Consider the following 24,606-nt stretch of genomic DNA (forward strand, 5'->3'; position numbering starts at 1 on the left):
AACAGCAAAAAGAGATTGAATGTATGGACATAGGTGATATGTCAGAAGTATGTAGATATTGTAAGGCTTTAAAGTTTAAGTCGGAGACTTGTAGATCGTCAAATTCGTGTTGCCATCAGGGAAAAGTAGTGTTGCCTCCCAATGAAGAGGCCTATCTGCGAGAATTAAAAGATTTGTTGTTTGGTGAAAGTGAAATCCACAAACACTACAGGCAAAATATTCGAGTCTACAATAAACTTTTCATGAAAGCATCATTCAATGCTCAAAACGTAGATTTACACAATAATGGACCATACGCTATGAGAATCTGTGGTCCCGCAACAATTAAAGCTATGACAAGTTTAATTTTCGAAGAAATCACAATTCAGTCAGGTGTATATTTATGATCACGGAGAAGTGATGCAACACAGAATCGAAAGAGTATGTAACAATTCCTATGAAAAAAAAAAACAATCTCTTTAAATTCTATATCCGGTTAACCAAACCCGGGGCTGGGCGAGCGGAGCAAGCAGAGGGTGGAGTCCCCTAGTTGTTCAAAAAAATGACTTTCACTCCGCACTACTAGGGTCTTGTAATCATTGATCATTACATCTTGCCAGAAGAAGGGTCCGAGTTGCCTCGAAAGCTTGCCGACTGTAATCTTTCTAGTTAGCCAATAAAAGATGTCATTTTGCCCTGCACAAAATAGATGTCTTAAACAATATGCCAAATTTATAGTTTGTTAGTACAGAATATGTTGGAGGGGTTATAAAGTGAATTTAAAAAAATTCACCCTAAGTGTACGTAAACATCTCACTTCAGCTGTACACGCACCTAATTATGTACTGACTCCAGTTACATAATAACTAGAACAAAATGACTAATTACAGTGCAAGTACGGTGGCTCAGAAAACAACATAAAGTGATGCCAAAATAAAGGGTGTTCCCAGAATCAAACTGTAAGATAAACCCCACGCAAGCAGGATTTGCTTTCAGAAGAACTGTTGTATGTTTCACTTGAGTACTTAAGCAATGACTGTCTGTACAGTTTAAAACTTGTCCCAACACTAATGTTCCAAGAACACGACAGCTGATGGCTCCACTTTTCAGGTTGCCTGTTTAGCGTTTGTTGTAAAGATCTCTCTGAAGAAAACATCCACCATTTTAAAATAAACATTTGTGGGCTATTTTTCAGCAATCTTGTGTTTATCTCCTGCTTTTGTGGCTTTTTATTCCTAAATCCATTGACATGTAGAGAAGTTTGATTTTTAATTTTAGTGATGAAATGAATGAACTGAGGGAATTATTAATATCATTATTATGAATGTTTATATAGCGCATTTCAAACTACTCAATGTTTTTACAGAGACAGTGGGGAGCCATTTCAACCATCGCCAATGTTCAGCATCCACCTAGATGATGCAATGGCAACCATTTTGGGCCAGTATGTTCATCACACATTAGCTCTTAGGCGGTGAAGAGGTGAGAGAGACTACCAATTAGAGATCGGGGATGATTAGGGGGCCAGAATGAGTGGGCCATGGTGAGCAATGTAGCCTGGACATTGGATACACCCTGCTGTTTACAATCGATGCCCAAGGCTCTTTTAATGACCATAAGGAGTCAGGACATCAGTTTTATGTCTCAGCCATCTTACAGCACTGAGAACCACACAGAGACCAAAGGGTAAGTGACCCCCATACCCCCCCCCCCCCCCAACCACCCCCGCCCCCCCTTCCAGCAGAAACCCAAACATTTCCTAGATGGCCTCCCATCCAACTACTGGACAAACATGCTTAGCTTTAGGTTTTAAGGCTGAGCATTTCGCCTTCTTTGGGGCACCATACTAAGACGGGTACCTACAGTTAAAAGCTAGATCCAGCCAATCATCATCAGTTGGGGGTTCACATCACTTTGGTCTACAGTCCACTTCTACAGTGATGTCACAGTCGCTTGAAAGTTGCACAATGTTTCCAGTGGCTTACCGGATTGTTTCTGTGAGTCTTGGAGCTCATTCCACGTGTATTCAGTTGTCAGTCCTTCACATTTGCTATTTAATAATGTTTGAGTAACCACAAAAAACTTTGTTATTTGTCCTTCAATTGTCGGTCCTTCACAAATGATTTTGTTATTTGTTCTTCATGCTTTTGTGTCAATGTTCAGTGACCAAACATTCTCTTAAACCACTGGTCACAGTGGAAGGTGTAGCCAGTGTAGACGAAGATCAGACAATCTTTTAAAACAGCTCTATCTGTTTATTGATACCTCAACTTACAGACCCCACTTCCTTCAATGCCCTCTAATTTGATGCAAAACCTCTGATTTCCCCCGTAGGAGACTTCTTCTAATAGAATGAAATGAAGCATCCACTGACCAGCATTTATTTTTCTAACAGGTGGTCACAGACAGCGGTCTGATGAAACGCTCCTTCTCCACCATTGGGGATCAGCGTGTCAATGGCCTGTGGCTGGAGGAGTACTCCCTGGAGAGGGCTGGCCCAGACGAGTTCTACAGACAACGACGGAGGAGCTACCGGGCACCTGGTATCTGCTGGCCTGCTCTCTGTCTATATCTTCTTTCTGTGTTTAAATAATCTTACTCCTAAACGGAGGCTTGAATTATTATGATGGAGCGCCAGGACAGATAAGGTTGTTGGAATTCCAGCCATAGATGTGTAATCTCAATTTCCACTACCCAAAAAGGTAGCATCACTATAAACTTAATGAGATGTTGAGTATCTTAAGGGAAACAACTTATGAAAGAGCACTCAAAGGCTCATACAACTTCAAGTAAAAGTGCAGCACTGGGAATGGAAACTCTTATGATGAATCTCTGCCACAAAGGGCATCATGGGAAAAGTCTTATTATGACTTATCGGTTTTGCTTTAAGCAGGGTGGCCTATTTCTAAGTTTTAGACTAAAAGACCCAAGAGAATGCAAGTCTAGTTCGCACCCCTGACTCGGTGTGACCCTCAACAAGTTTATCAAGTCTTCACAGCACCATGCCACCTGTCTGCTTTGCATAATTATAATCAATAAAGAGTTAATCAAAATTCTCTAACTCAGCTCATGCATGCTTTCAAAATCGACTTTCTAATAAAGTCTTTCAATCATTGCTGACATGTCAGTTTTAAAATGAAAGACATGGCTGCCAAAAATTTCAGAGCAGTGAAATACCTGGAAAAGTAGAAGAATAACACCACTGGAATAAATTATGCACAAAAGCAAATAAACTGACAAACCTGGAAAAAACTGTTAAGTGATCACATGTGATCATCTCATACCAAAAAAACAAAATGGCGTTTCCACCTCCCCTCCACTTTATCTGGTCTCTCTTGAACACTAACCCTAACCTTAACCCCTCACTATGAACTTCCACATGCGATTAATAAAGTTTATCTAATCCAAACTAAGCAAAGGCTTCGACACCATAACCTTCTGAAATGGCTGAAAAAGGATGGGCTGCGTCATCTTGTAGAGGTGGAATGGTCTCCGGTTTTTAAACAGCATTTCTATATTTCCTACTCTTGCCTCTGGAGGTCATCACATGAGTCGGTGCCTGAACTGTCTATTTTAGAGTCCATAGGCTGATATTGCATAATAAAATCTATGACCAGCAGATCCAGGAGATTCCAGGCGTCTTCCAACCCCCTTCACTTTCTGTACATGCCATTGTGTTGTACATTTCATTTTAAATTTTAAAAAAATGTGACATGTCTGGTCATTAGTCTCCACTCAATAACCCATAATGACAAAGTGAAGGTGTTTTCATAAAGATTTTGACAAATCAAAAACTGAAATCTCTCATTTATATAAGTACCAGTAACCGCAAACTGTACAAATACACTTGACTTGAGCATTCCTAGTTTTCATTCTCTTTCTCTGTGCGTTTACCATTTGTTTGCTCAGAGGTTGATGCGTTGGTTCCTTCCTGAGCAGCTCTTCTTCTCTCCACCCTAGTGGCCCGCTGCTTCTCTTCTTCCATCGGCATCTTTTCGCGTTAAACTGATTAAGTTAGTTTTTGTGTTGCAATTACTTAGTTCGTTTTCTTAATTTTTCACTTAAGCTGGCAGTTAAGTCTTCAATCTGCCTGAAGAATGATTTAAGATATGAAGAGGTAGGGGAAGTGACCGCGAAGGTGGTAGGGAATGAGAACGGTACACGTATGCATGCGCCGCACGGCCGCCCTGCTGTGTGCTGCCAAGAGTTGATTCTACAATAAAATAAAATAAAAATAAAAAGAGTAATAAAAATCATCACCCTGAAAGCGGATAGTAGATGTCACATAGTATATGTGTACCAAATTTCAGGTCAGTAGGTGAAACGGTTTGCGAGCTACAGGTGATTTAAAATCCTGGACAGACAAACGAACAGCCACGGTAGAATATTATATAAGAAGAGGAAGACCCTTTGTCTGGAATTCCAAATTAGGTGCCTCCTGTTTGCTTTCATTCTCCTTGAGATGTTTCTAGAAAATTAAATGTGCAAATTGAACTGATTGCACATCGCTTAGAAAGGCATTTGTGTACCTGTGTATAGAAGGGCCCATGATTCACACTGGAATACCAAGCCATTTTGTAAAGCATTGGTTGTATCCCAGAGGCATGTTGGCCTCAAAAAATTTGCAACTGAAGATGTTTGGGACGACCAGAACTCTACTCAAACTGACGGTCGTCTTCCAGAATGATGGCCCCTTTGTAGAATCGCTGTTGATCTTCATTCCCTGGTGGGGTGAGTCCCCCTTGGCGAATCACTGTCAGTCATCAGCCGGGTTTCCCCAGGGAAAATCACCCATAATCATCAACCTTCCCCTTTGGCAAATCGGTGTTATTCGTGATCCGGTGGGGAGGGGATCCCCCTGGGAGACTCACCACCGATCGTTGTCTGTGGGGTTTGTAAAAACCTTGCAAGCTGCGACTCATCGCAACACTTCCCGCAAACCATTTGCAACCCTTGTTCCTTCAGTACAATTATAATTCATGAATCCGTGTGACCGAATTATCATCATTATGTTCCCATACCCATAGTTTAAGAAACACTGCTATAGTGTTTGAACATTATTGTTCTTAATGTTTGTTGGGTGTACTTGCATCCCAGAATTTTAAGTTTTAAGGAAAATGTGAAGCAATACCACCAAGCAATCAAACAAAGTTTATCTATAAATCTCATTTAAAAACATCTTTGTGTTAACCAAAGTGTAGCAGATTGTGTAGGGTGGACAAGATGTCATCATTCATGGTTCTGGCGAGGATTGTGTGTTAAACTGGCTACTACTTTTTTTTTTTTTTTTTGGGCATTTTTAGGTTTAAAGCCTGACCACCACCAGGCTGGAGACCGGGAAAGAGGACGGTCTAAAGAAAGGAAGCATCTTCTGTCCCCAGACGTGTCTCGCTGTAACTCAGAAGAGCGCAGCCCACAGAGATCTCATCGGTCCAGGGAGCGCCAGCAGTCCAGATCCCCCAGTGAAGGAGGATCTCCCAGCCCACAACGTCAGGTATTAATATTCATAGATTTGAAGTCACTACACAGCAGAGGTTTTGGGCCAGAAAAGACGGCTTCCAATCTTAAAATGTGTGAATGTACAATATGAAAACGCAGGCCCCTAATAAAGTGAAATTTGGGAAAGAAGGATTTTGACACATACTCCTCATGTCTTACAGAATACATGCGAGTTACAGCAACTTGGAGTCCAGATTACTGAGACATTGCAGATTAAATACAGTGCCCCCCCCCCCCCCCCCCCATAATGTTTTGGACAAAGACACATCTTTTTTCCTTGATTTCTCCCTCTGCTCCATAGTTTAAAATTATAAATCAAACAATTCCGGCGGGATTAAAGTGCACATTACAGACTTTCATTGAAGGGGATTTGCAGACATTCTGGTCACACAGCACTTTTTCTACACTGACCCCGCTGTTTCAGGGAGCCATCATGTTTAGGACAAAGCAATGGCAGGTCTGTTAAAGCTGTCATATTTAGGACTTTGTCACATATCTCTTACAAATCTCGTGGATATGCCTCTTCATTGGGAAGAAACACTAGTTTTCCCTGATGGCAACAATGATTAGATGATCTACAAGTCTCCAACTTAAAGTTTAAATCCGAACAATATATTCAACCTCTTTTCGCTGTTCCGTTATTTCACTGAGTAATAATTTCCGTTTAATTGCGCTAATGCGATCTTTACTATCATTTTTTTCAGACTTTCGAATTTTAGTACTTCCATTATCTCTAACTTGCTCTGCATGTGTATCGTGCCAATGATTTTGAATTCTTTACGACATTCATCTACTCTTTGTCTTTTATTTCCAGCCACGGCGTGGTTAAACCTCTTAGCACAAAGGCTCATCTCGTGGGACCTGAAAGTGTCTCTCTGAGAAAGTCACGTCTCGTTCCCAGGCTAAAAAGTCTCATCTCAGAATTTTTTTATTATAATAGAGAGATGTCTCCTCTGCTGCTAATTTTCACCATTTTTATTTGGTTTTCCACCCAGGGTTGGTTACATTTTGACTAACTATTAATGACTGGTGTGATTCTCAGGCAACCTCATAAAAATCTAATTTCTTAAGAGAGATTCAACATATTAAAATGTGTGCAGATGTCCTGGTAAGTGTTAGAGTTTAATGAGCCCAAAGGCCCAAATGACTGATATTCCCCTTCGACGTGAATTAGGAAATGTAACCCTAACCTAACACACAATCCTAATGGCTCCACCCAAAGCATCAGTGATAAGATAGAAAACACTCAAATGGACTCCACAGATGCAGATCAGAGTATTCATTTGCAGACTCCATATGCTTACATTGTGTGTTGTAATTTCTCTTTGTAGGGCAACAGTTCAGACAGCCCAGTCCATTCAACTTCGGAAAGCAGCACTCCACTGCGTGGACGACGGCAGCTGCCACAGACCCCCTCTAAACCACGGCCCCACATCTCGTATTCACCACTTGTGCGCCGCTCCACAAACACCTCTCCTCCAGCAAATGGAAACACCCCAAGGACCAGAGATTCAGAAGATACAGCAGAGTCAGGTGACCAGTCGTGGAATGAGACCGCCCTGTCAGGGCAAAGTTCCAGCCATCGCTCTACCCCTCATCGCTACATCTCAGAGCCTTACCTGCCTCTTCACGAGGACTACAACAGCCCGGACTCAGCTGGAACAGAGGAGACCCTGACCTTTGAGGCTGCAGTGGCATCAAGTTTTGGACGTTCAAACACCATCAGCTCTGCTCCTCCTCTCAGACACAGTTGGCAAGTCCCTAACGGGCATTTCCGAAACCGCCTGGCCCAATCCAGCTCCGTGGCCGGCTGTGAGCTTTTTGCTGATACGGATGAGGATGACCGCTGCTAAGGAGTCTTTGATTTGGATGACCAAAACAAGAAGGATTTTGTTGTTGAAAAGAGGAAAAACAGCTGCAGTCCTAACGCCCTACAACATTTTTGAAGTCCTGCATCGGGAGTGTAAACATTTCTGAGAGTTGTGGAGTCCGGGAACTGGAACTCTAAAAGCGATACACCACTATGAAATATAAAATAAGAGGGAAAAGGTAAAGAACTGCATGTAGATGAATGCTTTATGATTATATTTCTTACTTATTAAACGAAGGCCAAAATTATTGTGTCTACTTCAGACAAATCAAAGGTACAAGAAGTACCAGCTGGATTATGAAGAAAAATAAGCATTCCATGTATTACGCAAAAAAGAATATTAATATAAGAAAATAAAAGTGGGGTGGGGGATGCATGCAATGTGGTGAAGGTGGGAAATGAGATATCCTCAGTACCGACCTGCCTAAAGACTGTTGCACACTAATAATGTCCATTCGTGAAAGTGGGATTTGCAAAACAGTCCAAACGAGCCACGCTGACGATGTCACGGTAGATGAAACGTGATGTATGTAACACCAAAACTAGTCTGACGCACCTAGATGTTCAATCGTTGTGATGACTCAGGCTGCGCAAGAGTATTTTAGTGGGGTTCGATAAGATTTGGGCACATGGGAGGTGGGCAAACCTCTGTCGGAATCTTGTGTTCTCCTTGGTCCACCCTTGATAGGCTCACCTATCAGTTAAGAATATTCTTCCCAGGTAGAGTTTCAGTTGGTATGTCACAGTAACTCATCATATGTGCCACAGCCTTCCCCAAAAGCAGACAATGTTGACCTAAGAGGTGTAAAAATGTTGCTGCCTAAAATGCCTTTTACACAAAAAGTGCACAACCCAACATGGCAAAAATGTTTCTTTAAAGTGCTATCATTTTAGGTGACGACGTGCTCATTGATCAAATGTTTGAGAACCGAATCAACTGATACTGCCAAAAATTCATTTTGTCTCTTCGAGCCTGCCGTGATTCAAGGTAGGATTGTTTACACAGACCACCCCGAAGGCTGGAACGCTCAGTTGTTGTCCTCATGGACATTTTTGGGGTTCACGAAGTGTTTACCAAATGCTGTTAGAGACAGCCTACCTGTAAGCTTACGACAGAAAAGTATGGATAAAACAAGCACGGGGAGTTGTTCAGCCCCACAAGTACACCGTAAATCATGGCTTTGAATAACATTTTCGAGTTAAAGGCCAAGCCATTTTTTATATTACATAAACTAGTATTTTGTTTGGCTTCTAAGAGAGGATTTCAATTTGGGGCTCAAAAATGCTTATCACTCCATTTCAATCACACTGTTCAGGGGCCAAACATGAGTAACACATCGTTTGTACCTCTAAACCACTAGGGAAAGGTCCGATGCAACATGGACGCAATAAGAAATGATGGGTCATTAGCCAAGTCTGCATTATCTACAAGTTTCTCTCTCTTTTTCTTTTTCGGTCTTTCAGCTTCACAGGGTGATGACATTCCTACATAGCATCCCCATGTCTTCAGCATGAAGTTTAGTTATTGCTTCATTGTGTGCACCCATAGTTGCTGTACTGGCACAAGCTACTGTGTCGGGCAGAACTTGACCACCAATAAGGTCAGCAGAGATCAAAACTATCATCCTACTTGTACAGGGCTAACACAACGTGAATAAAAATGACACCAAAAATGATCAAGTACACAGGATAAGGCTTAAACTTGACTTTTTTCAGACAGATCTTCTAAAAATGTGATTATACACTGACCAAAATGTATGTCAGAAAATAGAATTTGTACATTTCTTTTGTTTTGTTTTTTTGAAGTTGGGCGAATCTTTTCTGTCAAATATTGTTTCTGTGTAGTTTGTGTTTTAGATGCGCAATGATAAGAAATGAAGACAGGAGTTTGGAATTCCTAAAAGCAGGATGCCTCAGTCTTGGGTTTGGGACAGACCCATAAATCTATAAAAGAAGCCAAAATATTCTGTTATTATCAAAGCCTTCTACAGGTAAAAATTAAGTCAACTGGAAAAACTTCCTGTTAAAAGAAACTGTTAGCTGGAAGGCCAATATGGGCAAGAAATGCTAAAATATAATTTGATAAAGAAGGTAAAACTTTACTTTAGTCACTGCCTATAATGTATCTATCAGTTGCATACTGTTACGTAACAAGACATTAACAAATGCTTCATTTGTTCTTAGTAACATAAAACATCAGCAAAGTGGCTATTTATCTCTACGTGGTTTGGCCCACCTCACTATGGTGGCACGCCCAGGAGATGCTACAGTGCCCTCCATACCGTTTACGACAAAGACACATTTTTTCCTTTTTTTCCTCCATGTCACAACTTAAAATTACAAATCAAACCATTCAGACATGATTAAAGTGCACATTGTAGAGGTTCATTGAAGAGGATTTGGATACATTTCAGTCGCCACACTTTTTCTGTATGGTCCTCCAATTTCAATAATGTTTAGAACAAAGCAATGCGGGCGGCACGGTGGTGCAGTGGGTAGCGCTGCTGCCTCACAGTACGGAGACCTGTGGTTCACTTCCCGGGTCCTCCCTGCGTGGAGTTTGCATGTTCTCCCCGTGTCTGCGTGGGTTTCCTCCCACAGTCCAAAGACATGCAGGTTAGGTGGATTGGCAATTCTAAATTGGCCCTAGTGTGTGCTTGGTGTTTGTGTGTGTCCTGCGGTGGGTTGGCACCCTGCCCAGGATTGGTTCCTGCCTTGTACCCTGTGTTGGCTGGGATTGGCTCCAGCAGACCCCCGTGACCCTGTGTTTGGATTCAGCGGGTTGGATAATGGATGGATGGATGGACAAAGCAATGCCACGTCTATTAAAGCCCTCATATTTACAACTTTGTCATGTATGTTTTTCTACACAGCTCAGAATTCATTGTGTCACTACAGTCAGCAGTTCCATCACCAACGAAGAGAAGTGTCACAGTACCTGTGGCAGCTATACATGCCAATACCATGACACCTCCACCACCACCATGTTTAACAGAGGAGGTGGTCTGCTTTGGATCTCGGGCAGCTCCTTGTTGTCTCCACACTTTGCTCTTACCATCACTCTGATGCAGGTTCATCTTTGTCTACTCTGTCCACAAGACCTTTTTCCAGATCTCTGCAGGCTCTTATAAGTCCTTTTTTGCTAACTGTAATTCCGGCCAGCCTGTTTCTGTGGCTAACTAGTGGTTTGTATCTTGCATTGTAGCCTCTTTGTTTCTGTTCATACCGTCTTCTGCGGTTAGTCATCTCTGACACGTCCACGTCTGCTTCCTGAAGACTGTTTCTGATCTTTTAGACAGGCATTTGGGGCTTTTTCTTGACCATAGTGAGGTTTCTTCTGTCATCAGCAGTGGAGATCTTCCTTGGCCTACCAGTCCCTTTGCTGAAGCTGGGGATCTGCACTGGCAATCAGAAGGTTGCCGGTTCGAATCCCGTAAATGCCGAAAGAGACTCTGCTCTGTTGGGCCCTTAAGCAAGGCCCTTAACCTGCAATTGCTGAGCGCTTTGAGTAGTGAGAAAAGCGCTGTATAAATGCAAAGAATTATTATTATTATTTGCGATTACTGAGCTCACCAGAGCGTTCTTTATTCTTCATGATATTCCAGACAGTTGATTTTGGTCACTCTAAGGTTTTGCCAATGTCTTGAATGGTTTTAGTCTTGCTTCTCAGCCTTATAATGGCTTCCTTGAATTTCACTGGCACAGCTTGTGTCCTCATGTTGAACAATGGCAACTACAAACTTCAAAGCAAGCTGAGGTATCTTTGGAAATCATGAACCCCCCCCTAAAGAATCACAAGCACCAGGGACACCAAATGTCCCAAACATTATGGTGCCCTGAAATATGGTGGGGGTTTGGCAAGGATATATATATAAATAATATTGTGGCAGACAACCAGGGACCATGCCTGGAACATGGATAGACCGGGAGAGGGGCATTATCTTTCCCTGGGTGTAAGAGGGCAGCCTCCCTGGTTTCCATCAGGGCCATTATGTGGGGGTCCGTGGCCACCGCCAGGGAGCCCCTGGATGGTCCCTGAGCCAAAGACAACAGCACTTCCGCCACACCAGGAAGTGCTGCCGAATCAGGAACCATGTACGCCCTGAGTGCTTCCGGGTGCAAGGGCAGCACTTCCGCCACACTAGGACGTGCTGCCTGAAGACCTTCACAGAGCACCTGAAGCACATCCGGGGCAGGGATAAAAGAGGCCGCCTCACTCCACTCGAGGAGCTGGAGTCAGGTGGCAGTAGACGGAGCTTGCAAGAGAGGAGTGGAGGCGGCTGAAGGAAGGAAAAGGACTGAGTTTAGTGTGGTGACTTGTGCACTGTGTTTGTGCTGTGTGGGCAAAGGAAAATAACCGGTGCGTGTTTAGGGAGACTTGGAGTCTGTGTCTGTCTGTGTCGAGGCTGGTCTTTCACAATATATATATATAAACTGTTACAACCGAAATGTATGCATATCCCGCTTAAATGAAAGTCTGTAATGTGCACTTTGATCAAATCTGAATTTGTAATTTTAAACTGTGAAGCAGAGGAGCAAACATTATGGAGGGCACTATATGTTTCATAGCAAATTAATCTCAACAACCCTCCCTTGCTTAGGCCCGTATATGAACAGAGGGCCCAAAAAAAAAAAAAGACAGTAGTCGCTCACATGTATTGAGATGTTGAAAAGATTAACAGACGCCAAGCTTGTTTATTTTAGAAAAGTGTTAGTAAGTTCTTCCCAAATCCATTTGATCTGTTCCTTATAGAGTCTTTTTGAGTTTTTATAACTAAAATAAGAATCCTTTTCCCAATAAGTAACATAAAGTAGATTAGGATTCTTCAAAAACCAATAAGTTATAAGGACAAGTGTGCAGTGAAAAGAAGAACATTTTAAAACATACAATTAAAAGATCATCACCAGTGGCAGCTCAGGAAGAATTGTCACCTCAGACAAGTCACATGCTACTTGGTCAAAATGGAATTATGTCCTCAAAAAAATGTGCCCTGTCCCCTCTCAGCACTTTGCCATTAAAGTTGACCTTTATATTTTTTTTTAATTGTCACTTCACACCCTTGTTTCAGGGAAGATGGCAGGGGTGGTAGATCACTCCAAGCATTTTGCTGCTTTTTTCGATTTGCCACTGCCCTTGATCATGCCACCCTGGTCAAATGGCTGCTTCTTCTGCATGGGTGCTTTGGCCCAGACAGAGCACTAACAAATTAGATAATATCTGCGTGAACTTCCATCTGCAACAGGAAGACATAGGCAAAAATTTAAAAAGCCAGCAGGTGTGAGCTCTTGAGCCTTCATAAAGTCGATAACAACTTAATGACCACAATCTTTACACAAAGAACGATAGACACTTGGAATAAGCGACCAAGTAGTGTGGTAGACAGTAAGACCTTAGGGACTTTCAAAACTCGACTTGATGTTTTTTTGGAAGAAATAAGTGGATAGGACTGGTGAGCTTTGTTGGGCCTGTTCTCGTCTAGAGCGTTCTAATGTTCTAATGTTCATTATCTTTCTAACCTTCCTATTATATTTCAGTGATTAGATTTCACCATTTTTTTTTTCCATTTCAAACACACTTAGAAGTTTTCAGATTCCCCAGGTCACTCAGAACTAGGCCTTCTCTCAGAATGATCTTGAGTTTAGTTCTTTGCTGAAGCCACTGGCCAAAATCCCTTTTTTTATTGTTTCAAAATCAGAGCATTTTGCATTCAGATAGGCCGAAAGGTTAATCTGAAAACAGAAATATGCTGTCTGCTTGTCATTCTGAACTGAAGTTGGCCTTTTACTTACACAAGTGTGTGTCAGTCAAACACAACACATTTCAGGCCTAAAACTTCAAAGCACAAATATTTCATTCACGGATGCTGCACTGGTATGAAGAGGAAAAAAGTACAAACAATAGAAGCTTATTCTTCTCCCGCCAAAAAAAAAAAAAAAATTATTGCATTATTTATCAATAATCTTTGCAATATTCTGCAAAGATATTGCTTGCTGCTGCTAGTAACATCTTGCGCATGTATGCTTCAGCCATCTATTGATAGTTATCAAGTGTGAGATTAAGACTGGCAGCTGTAAAAGTAGAGAATCGACACAGGAAAGGGTTTGGGGCACGTCCATGACATCATATAACATAAAGAAGATTGAAATAAATTGGTCTTTTCGAACACCAGAGTCCAACAAAGAACTGACAGAAAATGGCTGAACTTATCTGGATTCCAGGCAGAGAGGGCAGACAATAGGAGTGGTGTCAGTGGTGGAATGGCCGTCAATCTACCATTTTGCAGAGGGAGGAAGAGAGAAGGCATCAGAACACAGCACCGAGCCCTGGTTCAGTGGGTAACGTCCATCACCACAGAACCTTAAGCTGCTTCCCAAGTGCACGTGCCTGACACAGGTCAGCTTTACCTAGAAGTGCTGAGACTGTGGAGTAGTCCGGCTAATTTAGGTTGGGCCCTCAAATGGTCAGTACCTCCAGTGTTACTTCAGAAGTCAGCTTCATCACCTTCTTAGATTTGTTTGCATTCTTTCACCTTCATATTAAAGACTGGTATCTTCTCGTATGGGTCAAGGTTACAGCTATTAACCATCTCCTTTGCAACTTAGAGATGAAGCCTTACATCTTTACACACTTTATTTTTTCAAAGGTCCTTGAGCAGAAACTATGCCTTCTGTGTTGGGGAAATATGTTCATGAAAGTGGACAACGCAAAGTCCACGTTTAAGTCTCTTCCTGCTTTAGAGTCTCAATTTTCACTCAAGATCAGAAAAGGCTCCTTTGCTCTCTGGTCCCAGCCTTTAAGGAAGCGGTTTAAGGTCTACCTTTGTCATTTTTCTCTCCCTCTTAAGTTAATCCATTGAGAGGTCAAGGTGTCCTCAAATGATGTATATGAATGTTCTCTGCCAGTCTAGATTTGGTTCTCAGTAGTGCACATCTTAACTGTCAGAGCCTTGGATTGTTATGAAGTCCAGCTGCAAATCCACTTCCCTTATGTCAATGTGTATAAAGCCATTTACAAACATCTACCTTTGTGTTTCAGGGCTGTAAGTGTATAAGCCATGATTCTTGTAAATAGGGAGGATAAAGGAGGGAGGAAAAGGCAGGGCTGAAGTATATTTAACATTCCAGATCCAATTCCAGTGCACTTTATACATTTTGGGGTACACACAGTATTTTAATTTTGCTTCCTTGCTAAGAACATCTTAGCGTTTCACTGGTGATCATAATAAGCTGGTTGTGGTAGATATTTTCTCCATACGTGTACAAGAACACTTAAATCCCTGGAACCAAAAATAGATTTCGTTGGAGCAATGAAGAATTTTTAATTTTTTGGCACAATTTACATACTTAAAAATCAAGGTGCCAGAGGGTTCCTTCAGAGTGATGCCGTAAGGGAACAATTTCTGGTCCCCAAAAGACCCATCCATATGAAGGTTCCAGAAGGATTGTTTTATTTAAATCTGTAACCGATTCCACAAATAGCCATGAGTAGATGATAAGAGATTTGGGAAACACCAAGGCACTCCTAATTTTAAAAAGAGTCTCACTACATACAACACCAGAGGCTATGTTCAGGTTTTCTTGATCGGCCATGTCCTGCTTGGTACCCTCAGAGTGATGCTATAGGGTTCCCAAAAGACCCATCCACATGACGGTTCCAGAAAGAACCTTTATTTGTTTAGATCCATAACAAGCTCCATACACTAAACAGCCATTGAACAGAGTACCAGGTCGCCCATACAACACTTCTTCTGATTTAGCTTTTGATCATGAATAGCAAATTCAATGCTGGAAGTTTCTGGAAAAAAATTAAAACAGGATATCTGGACAAGCTTCCATGAATATTATTTTAGCCAAGCCTAACCATGCAGGAAAATGCTCCTAGTAAAACCAGGCAGTCATAGGCCAATTCTCAAATACATTCTAACAATATAATGGTTCTGTAACGGTATTATTTGGTTCTTTACTGGGTTGTATGGTTACTTGTAGAACTATTGTTTGACCAAGCACCATTTCATTCTGGGAAGGGTTTTTTTGCATATGACCTGGTATATGGTCCTTTGTGCTTTGAAATATACATAACATTAAAAACTGTTTTAGAGGTTTAAATTTTGACAAAAGTCGAGTCACCTTTGGAGAAGATGAAAATATTACTGATAAGAAGCAACAAACTGAGAGTGGATTTTTCAGTTACTGAGAAAGCTGAATGTGGCAGCACAAATTTTCCCAAATTGAACATACATAAATATATACCATCTTGCATTATTAAAGTGTTAATAATTTGGCTATAAATGATGATCTCTTTTATGTGATAAGAGATATCTTCACTTATCGACTAATCTGTAAGCGTACACATGAAATTTCAGCAAAATACAAGCAATTTAAAAACGCAAGATATTGTACAAAACCACAGTTCTGTCGTAAATTTGTTTGTAAGAAATTATGGAGATCTAGAAGTTTGGTTTTAGGTTTTGTGCTCAGTGGATGACCAGCATGACCTGACTAAGAAATGATGGATACCAGGATAAGGGCAAAACTGTGTCAGAGGTCACCAAAATGTCTCAGCTGAATGTGGTATTGTGGTGAAATCTGGACAGCAATTCTGCCCATAAAGAAATGTTAGCAGTATTAAATGACATAACCAAAATTGTGACTGAAATGGCTAATCGGAAAGTTAACTTTTGTATTTGCTGGACAGAATACAACCAATTGGAAACTGTTCAATATTATGTAGTAACTCGCGTCAAACAACGTTTGGTTTCAAACTTTCCTTTCACTTCAAAACTGCATTTTACCTTCACCCATTCTATTCAACGAACTGTACTGTTTGAATATGTCTGGCAGATTGAGGCATATGAGAAAAACAACATGGGCTAAGAGTTGTGAACAGCCGAGTAAAACTGCTTCAAATCCGACGTCCAAACCAAAGGGAATTTTACAGTTGCATATGACGGTGAAATGGTGCCTACGGTTCAAATATTTATATTAAATTCTGTATTCAAAAATCTAACCTGCCACTTCAAACTATATTCCTTTCTATAAAATGTGAGCATTACTGTAGGCCTTGAATATCATATTGATACCCGACGTCAAATGAAGTTTGGGTGGAATTGAACATTTAACCCGCAGTGAGCACTGCGGAGTCCGATTCAGTATTGGAAGTATTGTGGTTGGTGACATTAGTAGAAAAGGCCATTTATTAATTGGAACAGCAAGTTTGTCTTTGAGGGAGTGATGTCTGTAAGATCTTGTGATTTAGTATTTGTGGCTGTAAGATGTTGACATTAGAACAGGATGTGTTTAAAAAAAAAAAAAAAAAAAAAGTACACAAATCTCCTTTCATTTCTGGGAGGTGAGTTTCGGTTTCATTTCTATTCTTTGACGTGATACTTTCACGTCCATTTCCCCACAAAATAAAACAGCAAAACAGACCAATTTAATTTTTGGCATAAAAACAGCTCTTGAATGAGTAAAATATGTGCTACTGACCGAAATCACATGCCTTGTAGGGCTGCTAATCTATTGTATCGAGTATCTGTTTGTTAATCTTCAACTTTCTCCCCATTATATTAATGTTCCCCTTTGTTAGCCTTCATTTTGAAACTCGGCTAAATTAGATTAAACAAGGTAAATGATTACATGTAGAACACTTGTCAAATATTCAATACGATGACCGCATTGACAGTAGTTTTCTCCAACGACATGATGTCGCCAGTGTTTCAAATAGAAATACAGATATGCGTAGGAACAGCACTGCAACAAATATCACGTGTTGCATAATGATGAAAACTTTATACAAATAGTGCCTTTTAAAACCATATGCCGCCTGTCATTGTGCATTTGTCAACCATTTGGGGAATAATTGTGCTGCAGTGCTGAAGATGTAGTGGTCTGTTTGGGAAGTGTCCGGCTCACTAAATGAGTGAGATCTTGAGCGACTAACAAAGCTTCTGTCACACTGGACTAGCAGCCAGAACTAGAGAATTGTTAATGGGCAAAATGCAAGGCCACCTGACTATTCACATACCTGTTCTGGTTCCCAAATCAAATTTAAGTAGGTCTCTACTAGAAGGTTCAATCTATCGCTCCTGTTGCCTAAGAGTGCAGTCCAATTAGATGTAATTTAAGTCCTCACCATCCAAAGAGTCATCAATAATGAATGGAGACTTGCCTCTCAGATGTGACATGGTGCCCATTGAGAACAGCAGGTGCTAAAGCCACACTCTTTGTATTTTTCATGTAAAAAAAATAAAAGAATATAAATTTCTTGTACTGTAAAATTGTATTGAGAGCATATGCAACTTTTGTCGTTAACGAGTGTTGCTATGGGAACAATGGGGTTGCATTGCTTGTACTAATAACACTAAATCAGACTTCTCGGAGCTGTGTGCAGAACCCTTGCCTCACTGACGATTTGCTGCCTATTGGTTATCCACCTTCATCGCAGGGCCACCCTCAAGGTTCAACACGAACCCTTTGAGAAAAACTGAACCTGCAGGCCAGTGGATTCATGTAAAATTTGCAATTGGGAGGTAAATACATAAGTGACGAACATAATGTAAAAATGTCCCAACAAAAACATACACACACCCTTTGGTGCAGTGTTAAATTTACTTTTGTCATTCAATGTTTACGTGCTCGCCTTGCATCAAATGTTCTTTAATTATCAGGCTAAAAATCACCGCAGTTACTCCATCCAAAAACAATAAGATTGACAAAGAAAGGATTCTGCAGCACTCCAGCTCCTTGGGACAAAACAAGCTTCTTTGTTTTTAATGATGGTTCATTTATTGCACTGTGTATATTTCGATATAGATGCCTGTCTAAATCTTTGAAAAATATTTCAGACTTTGTTTTGTGAAGAATTGTTTTACAGTTCTCTAATAAAAATGAAGGCTATGCTACAAGGGGGGTCGCAACCCGTCTGCTTTCTTCTGTATGCACTGCAACTGTGGTTAAGAATCTTGTGTTATGCAGGACCGCACATCAGCTCCATTTCAGTCAGACCGTCTCGAGAGTGCTGTTCTTCAGTCTCTCACACTGGAAAGTGTTTTAATTTGTTGTGCTGTCTTTGAACTCTGAGATCCTGCATTCAAATTCCCACTACTCATTGTTTGCAAACAATCTTTATGTTGGCTCCTTTCCCACATGGATGCTCTCCAACTACTTCTGCTTCCTCCCACATCATAAAGATATGTGGTTAAAGCTAAATTGATCAAGTGCTTTAAATATCATTCAGACATGGCTGTCTTGTTAAAGTCTTGACGAATGAAAGAGGAACAAAGCTGAGAAATTTCAGGTCAGAAATGGAACAAAATCGTATGGTTCTAGATAGTTAAACTGTAAATTAAGAATAAAAGCCTATCCAGGAAGTAATCTCTGTGGAACTTCATTAAGTAATCTTTGCAGCACAGAGTGTGAAATCAACAAAAGAGGGTGACAAGTTTCTTTTGATCAGATATGAAGAGTGTCATTTCATTGGTGTACCAGGGCCAGATGTAGGAGGGACCCTCCCCCTCCTTCCCCCCCATGATTGTGCTCAAAACGTCAAGGGGGATCCAATGCAGCCCTCTGGTCTTCAATCACTGGAAGCCTAAATATTGTAAAACCAGATCTGTCGTGTACCAAAGTGGACAGCTGCCTTACAACTCAGTAAGATAATGGTGATGAAGGAGCATTCAGGCTCAAAGCTGAGCATTCTCCAGGATCTGCATTGAATAGGAGACCATCTATCTCCTTAAGAAGGACTATTGCTATGCTAATATATGCCGAAAATCCACCTTCTTCTTCTTTCGGCTGCTCCCGTTAGAGGTTGCCACAGCAGATCATCTTTTTCCATCTCTTCCTGTCCTCTACATCTTGTTCTGTCACACCCATCACCTGCATGTCCTCTCTCACCACCTCCATAAACCTCCTCTTAGGCCTTCCTCTTCTCCTCTTCCCAGACAGCTCTATCCTTAGCATCCTTCTCTCAATACACCCAGCATCTCTCCTCTGCACATGTCCAAACCAACGCAATCTTGCCTCTCTGACTTTGTCTCCCAACCATCCAACTTGAGCTGACCCTCTAATGTACTCATTCTAATTCTGTCCATCCTCGTCACACCCAATGCAAATCTTAGCATCTTTAACTCTGCTACCTCCAGTTCTGTCTCCTGCTTTCTGGTCAGTGCAATTGTCTCCAAATCCAACTGAAAATTATTAATCAACTACATACAAAAGAAAGCCCCTTACCTATCATATTTCCACAATTTTAGAACATAAGATAATTTCTGATAAAGGTCTCTAATTATTCCAAACCAAAGAGTAATCCTCTTAAGAAATGATGGCCCTATCACACCGTTACACTCAGAAAGGACAAGTCTGTTCAAATACACCACTTAATATAGGTTAGAAAATCTAATAAAATCTCTGAGAAAGAACAGTATCTATAGGAGAAGAAGAAGAGCAGGGATTCACATGGTACACAGTCTGCAGCAATCCCTACATTAGAAAAGAATTTGGGAAATGGAACACAAAATGGATGTGACTCGATAGAGATTACTCACGGGCAGGGTTAAAGTGACAGTTATGTAACACCAATCTCATGTTATTGGATTGGCCATTTCCAAATATTTTTTCTTTATTCTTTTGAAAAACATTTTCCACTTAAATTTCTGCATAACCGGATGCATTGAAGCCTTATATCCAAAATTAAAGCGTTAACTTTGGAATTTTTATCATTGAACTATAGACCGATTTCATTTTTGCCATAAAAACAGCCCCGACTTGCGGCAAAGTTTGTGCTATTAAAATCTTGCTAGCGTTAACAGGATGTTAACTATTCATTTTTTCTTAACAAAATGAAATTCTGTAGGCTGATTGTTCTGTAACCATAAAAACACTAAAATAAATAAATAAAATTTCCTTAAAATACATACAACTAATAAAATATGCACAAACATATTTATCCATATAACATGTGGCATAAAAGAAAATGAAATGCTTCTCATAATTACAAGCTGTCACATTGTTTAATTTTATCTGTAATGTACCTATCTGAAAAAAAATTAATTAAAAAAATACTTTCACTATTGATCTAAGAAAATAAATATAATATATATATATATACACACGCACGCACACACACACACACACACACACATAAATACTGTTTACATATATACTAGCCATCCCCCACAGCTACAACCCACGTAATAGTGAAACAGGACAGTGAGGAGGGCCCCGCCTGGCCCTCCCATTCCTGACGTCACTCTTCCCCCCTCCCCTTGGCCCGCAGCCTCTGTCTCGGATTAGTGCGAATATATCGCTCCTGCAAGCGAACTACGATTCTTGGCACAATGAGAGAAGTCACAAAATCGACCGGAATGTTCAAGCAAATTCTACAAAAAAAAGATGTAAATTTGTTAAGTAGTTCTCTTGTTCGCTAACTAAGCGAAGTTAAGGTTACGCCCTGAGGCAGACACGTGAGTGAGGAGCAAGCGTAGCTCGAGGAGTCTCTCTCGGATTCACGCTAATAAATCGATACCACAAGCGAACTCTGATACTTAGCATGATGAGAGAAGTGGCAAAATTAACCGGAATGTTCAAGCAAATTGTAGAAAAAAAACCCGATTTAAATCTGTTAAGTAGTTCTCTCGTGAAAAGCGGACAGACATACAAATGGGGCTAAATAACTCTAAGAAATTTCTTGCTTGGACCACGAAATTTTTAAAACCGTTTCTTAGCGAACACCTATGGGCCAAGGGTAACCTACACTCCAAATTTCAAGTCCCAAGTCCTCATGGTTTGGGAGATTTTGTGATGAGCGAGTCAGTAGTATTTGGCTTTTATATATATAATAGATATATACATACACACACACATACACACTGTATATATGCTCACACAACCAATTGATATCGGCAATTAAACACAGCTTAAATATAAATATACATGTAATTATAGCTTTCAATCAATTAATTGCATTACAGTTTTTTACTTTCTCATAAACATAGTACAGTGTAGGGCCAGTAAGCCGCGGGCCAGTAATCCGCGAATTCGCTTAAGCCGCACAAAAAGCTTGGATCCCAATTTTTTGACACTATGGATCGTACGGACCTAAACATGGCCTCTCAAACACTCGAGACAGGTGTTGACAGCTGTCATTTTAGCATTTCGAATGTCCGTGATTGACATGCTATGCACTATCGCGGATTAAATATTTAAATGCTGGCTTATAACTTCAAAGAGGTATTTATAGAAGATTAGTCTTTTATTTATCAATAAACAATAAAATAACTTACAATGAAATTTAAATATTAATCTGTTTTATCCATGCTGAGTGTCAGCGTTATGGAGGCCGCCATTGTAACCGATTCACACCTTACAATGCTACAAAGTTAATCCGCGTGAGACTACGGCGCTACTTTCAAAATGGCGACTCGTGGGTCAACACGTGAGAAAGGATTGTGATCAAAAAAACATTTATTTTTTCATTATTTATTGTAATTTATGCATTATCAAAAAATATTTAAGCCGCGGACCACCTAAGCCGCGGTTAAGCAGTTTGGACCCCAATCACTGCGGTTTAATGGCCCTACACTGTATTGGGAAAGTACTGAAATCGCCCAAAAATGTGACCTCGATATTTTGATGAATCTCAATGTTTTACTCCTCCCCGAGTCCGAAAATACTATTTTTGGAATTCTGTCTGTGTGTGTGTGTGTATAATCATGATAACTTTAGTATGCTTTCATTTAGGTCAACCAAATTTTGCATACAAGTATTAGATACGAAACGTAGATTTCTATCAACTTTTCAGCTATTTCCGCTAAACAGTAGTGGTACTTTACCTTTTATTCATGCAACTGCAGAGTCTGATTTATTCAACTTTACTTTTATAATAATTGTTCAATGTATTGTTAATTTGATTTGATTGGTTGTTGATGGTTCTTTAATGTACATAATAGAAAAATATAATCATTGTCTTACAATTTACTCCTCAAATAGCCATCCCCATATCTGAGTATACTGTATGAGAAAGTCGAGGGGAGACCACTGACGATTTATTTTTTTTTGCAGTTAAAATATACATGTAATATATTTATACAGGTGTTTTTACCTGCTATCTGGTAACAGAACCCCATAAATGAAGCATCAGTTTGACTAAACAAGTTTATAAAACACAAGAAAATGATCACAGGAGTCACGCGAATTTTCAAATTCATGCAGGCCAAGGATGACTTTTTAATGCTTTTTGTGCAGTTTAACTCTTTTAGGGCGGATGTCGACTTTTGTCGACAGGAGGGGTTGAGGGCGAATGTTGGCAAAAGTCGACATCCAGGGATAGAGGGCAACAATCAGCGGTTAAGGGCGACAAAACTCACTGTCACGTCGCAGGCATTCCCTCTGTGCTTGGAGGAATGCTAGACTCATTGACTCGGCAACTAATCCTTGCGTGTGCGTGAGTTGTGAAATGTAAACAATGGCAAGATGGCATCGACATGTCACAAGGGAGCGAAGCGAGTGCAGAAAAGAAAACACTCGGCAGATGATGTTTTGCACATTATCGCGGAGTCAGACTATGATTTTTCAGAATCAGATTTTATTGACAGTGATCAGGAGATCGAACAAGAGAGTGAGAAGCAGGCATCAGCTGATCGGACACCAGCCGATGACGTGCCAGCTGATCCGCTGCCAGCTGAACGCATTCGCGCAGCCGATACATCTACGGCAAGGTTCGCGTGGGAGGAATACACAGACATTGATCAGTGGGCTACCGGACTTCACAAGACGGCATTGCTTGCTGTTGGACACGACAGATCACCAGCTGCTGAACTACTTCAGGCTGCTCTCTCCTGATGCTGTTTTTCAGCTACTGTCAGACGACACAAACAGGTAGGCAGAGAAATTTTTTGAATCGCGGGCTGCGCTTGCATCGCATTCTCATTTTTCAAAGTGGAAACCCACAACAAAAGACGAGATGAAGCGCGCTGTGGCATTACAAATAGAGATGGGACAGAACTGGTGATATAACTTCAGAGAGCATTGGTCCAAACGTGCTTTGTCCCCTGGTGGCTTTGGACAGGTTATGCAGCGTGATGATAGGTACGTGATGCTGCAAAGTTTTATTCAGAAAACTTGGTGGCAGTGGCATGGCACGATGGCAAACAGGTGACTTGTCTCTCTACAGTACACACTAACAAAATATGTGAGAAAGTGCAGCAACAGACAATTGAAAAGTAGGCACCAAAGCAACACGTATTGTAAGCAGTGCAGTGTGGCAATGACTGAAATAGGCTGCTTTGAGCGAGATCAGACTTTGCAGGACTTTGCTGTGTAAAATGTATGTGATATGTATGTGAAATCATAGAGTATGCAGGCTCATACAACATGCAAGACAGTAACATTTGACAAAAGTAAATATTTTTTGTTGATTTCAATTACTTTGTGTTCTTTTTTTAAAAAAAGTTAGTTTTTGGAAAAATATTCAGACCTGGGAGAAAAGAAACAAAAAAAAAATTAGCCCTAAAAGAGTTAATAACGTCTGAACGTTTTGCCAAAAGAGAACTCCAGAAGATTACTTGAGAATAAATGAAAAGATGCTTCCTGTTTTATGAATTTGTGCTGAAAGTTTCCGGGTTTATGTATAAGGCTAAATTGAAGGTGGGCTTTTTCATTTATTTTTCCAGACCTGATATTAGAAAACTGACTTCTGGTGTAGAATGTGATGGCGCAATGAATGACCTGGAACAAGAGGCTTGGGTGTCATTCAAAGAAGTCATTTCTAAGTTTTTTTAGATCACAATAAAGATCCTAATTATAAAGAAACTAGCCATGTGCGCCCAACTACGTTGCGCGTGTTAAAGTTGTCTGTGAAGGGCTCTCTGTTTAAACACGGCTGCCAGTTGTGAACTGGGCCCTTCTTCGCACAGCATTATGATTTTTTATAAGGGAAACAAAATTACAAAAGAAAACCTTGGACATTGATTCAATAGGAACAGCCTACTCGGAATCACTGTCCGAATAGTAATTATGTGGTGGTGTAGGAGCATTTCTGCTTCTCTCCATTCACAGTCCATCTCGTTTTCACGATGCTGTCGTTTCCTCTCACGATCTCTTCTCAACCTTTCTCCAATCTCGCAGGTTGCTTTGTGGCAATCCAAAGAGTAAGGCAATATACACGGAGCAATGGTTATAAAAGGGGGACACATAGGTATCCAGGCTCTTTAAAGCATAAATAGGGATCACTTCACTGACATGTGAGCAAGCCACAGTAC

General features: G+C 40.7%; 1 protein-coding gene across 5 annotated transcripts in view; it reads left to right on the plus strand.

The window, feature by feature from the left end:
- The window catches only part of LOC114659767 (voltage-dependent R-type calcium channel subunit alpha-1E), a 207,554-nt gene extending 189,639 nt beyond the window's left edge, over window positions 1-17,915 (plus strand). For all 5 annotated transcript variants that reach the window (XM_051933031.1, XM_051933034.1, XM_051933032.1 and 2 more), the window contains 3 exons: window positions 2,375-2,522; window positions 5,283-5,473; window positions 6,810-17,915. In XM_051933031.1, the coding sequence (XP_051788991.1) occupies window positions 2,375-2,522; window positions 5,283-5,473; window positions 6,810-7,331 (861 nt within the window). In that variant the 3' untranslated portion in view covers window positions 7,332-17,915. The remainder of the gene's footprint in view (window positions 1-2,374; window positions 2,523-5,282; window positions 5,474-6,809) is intronic.
- Window positions 17,916-24,606: the final 6,691 nt, after the last annotated feature.

Source organism: Erpetoichthys calabaricus, chromosome 10, assembly GCF_900747795.2.
Source record: "Erpetoichthys calabaricus chromosome 10, fErpCal1.3, whole genome shotgun sequence".
In the NCBI taxonomy this organism is placed as follows: Eukaryota; Metazoa; Chordata; class Cladistia; order Polypteriformes; family Polypteridae; genus Erpetoichthys; species Erpetoichthys calabaricus.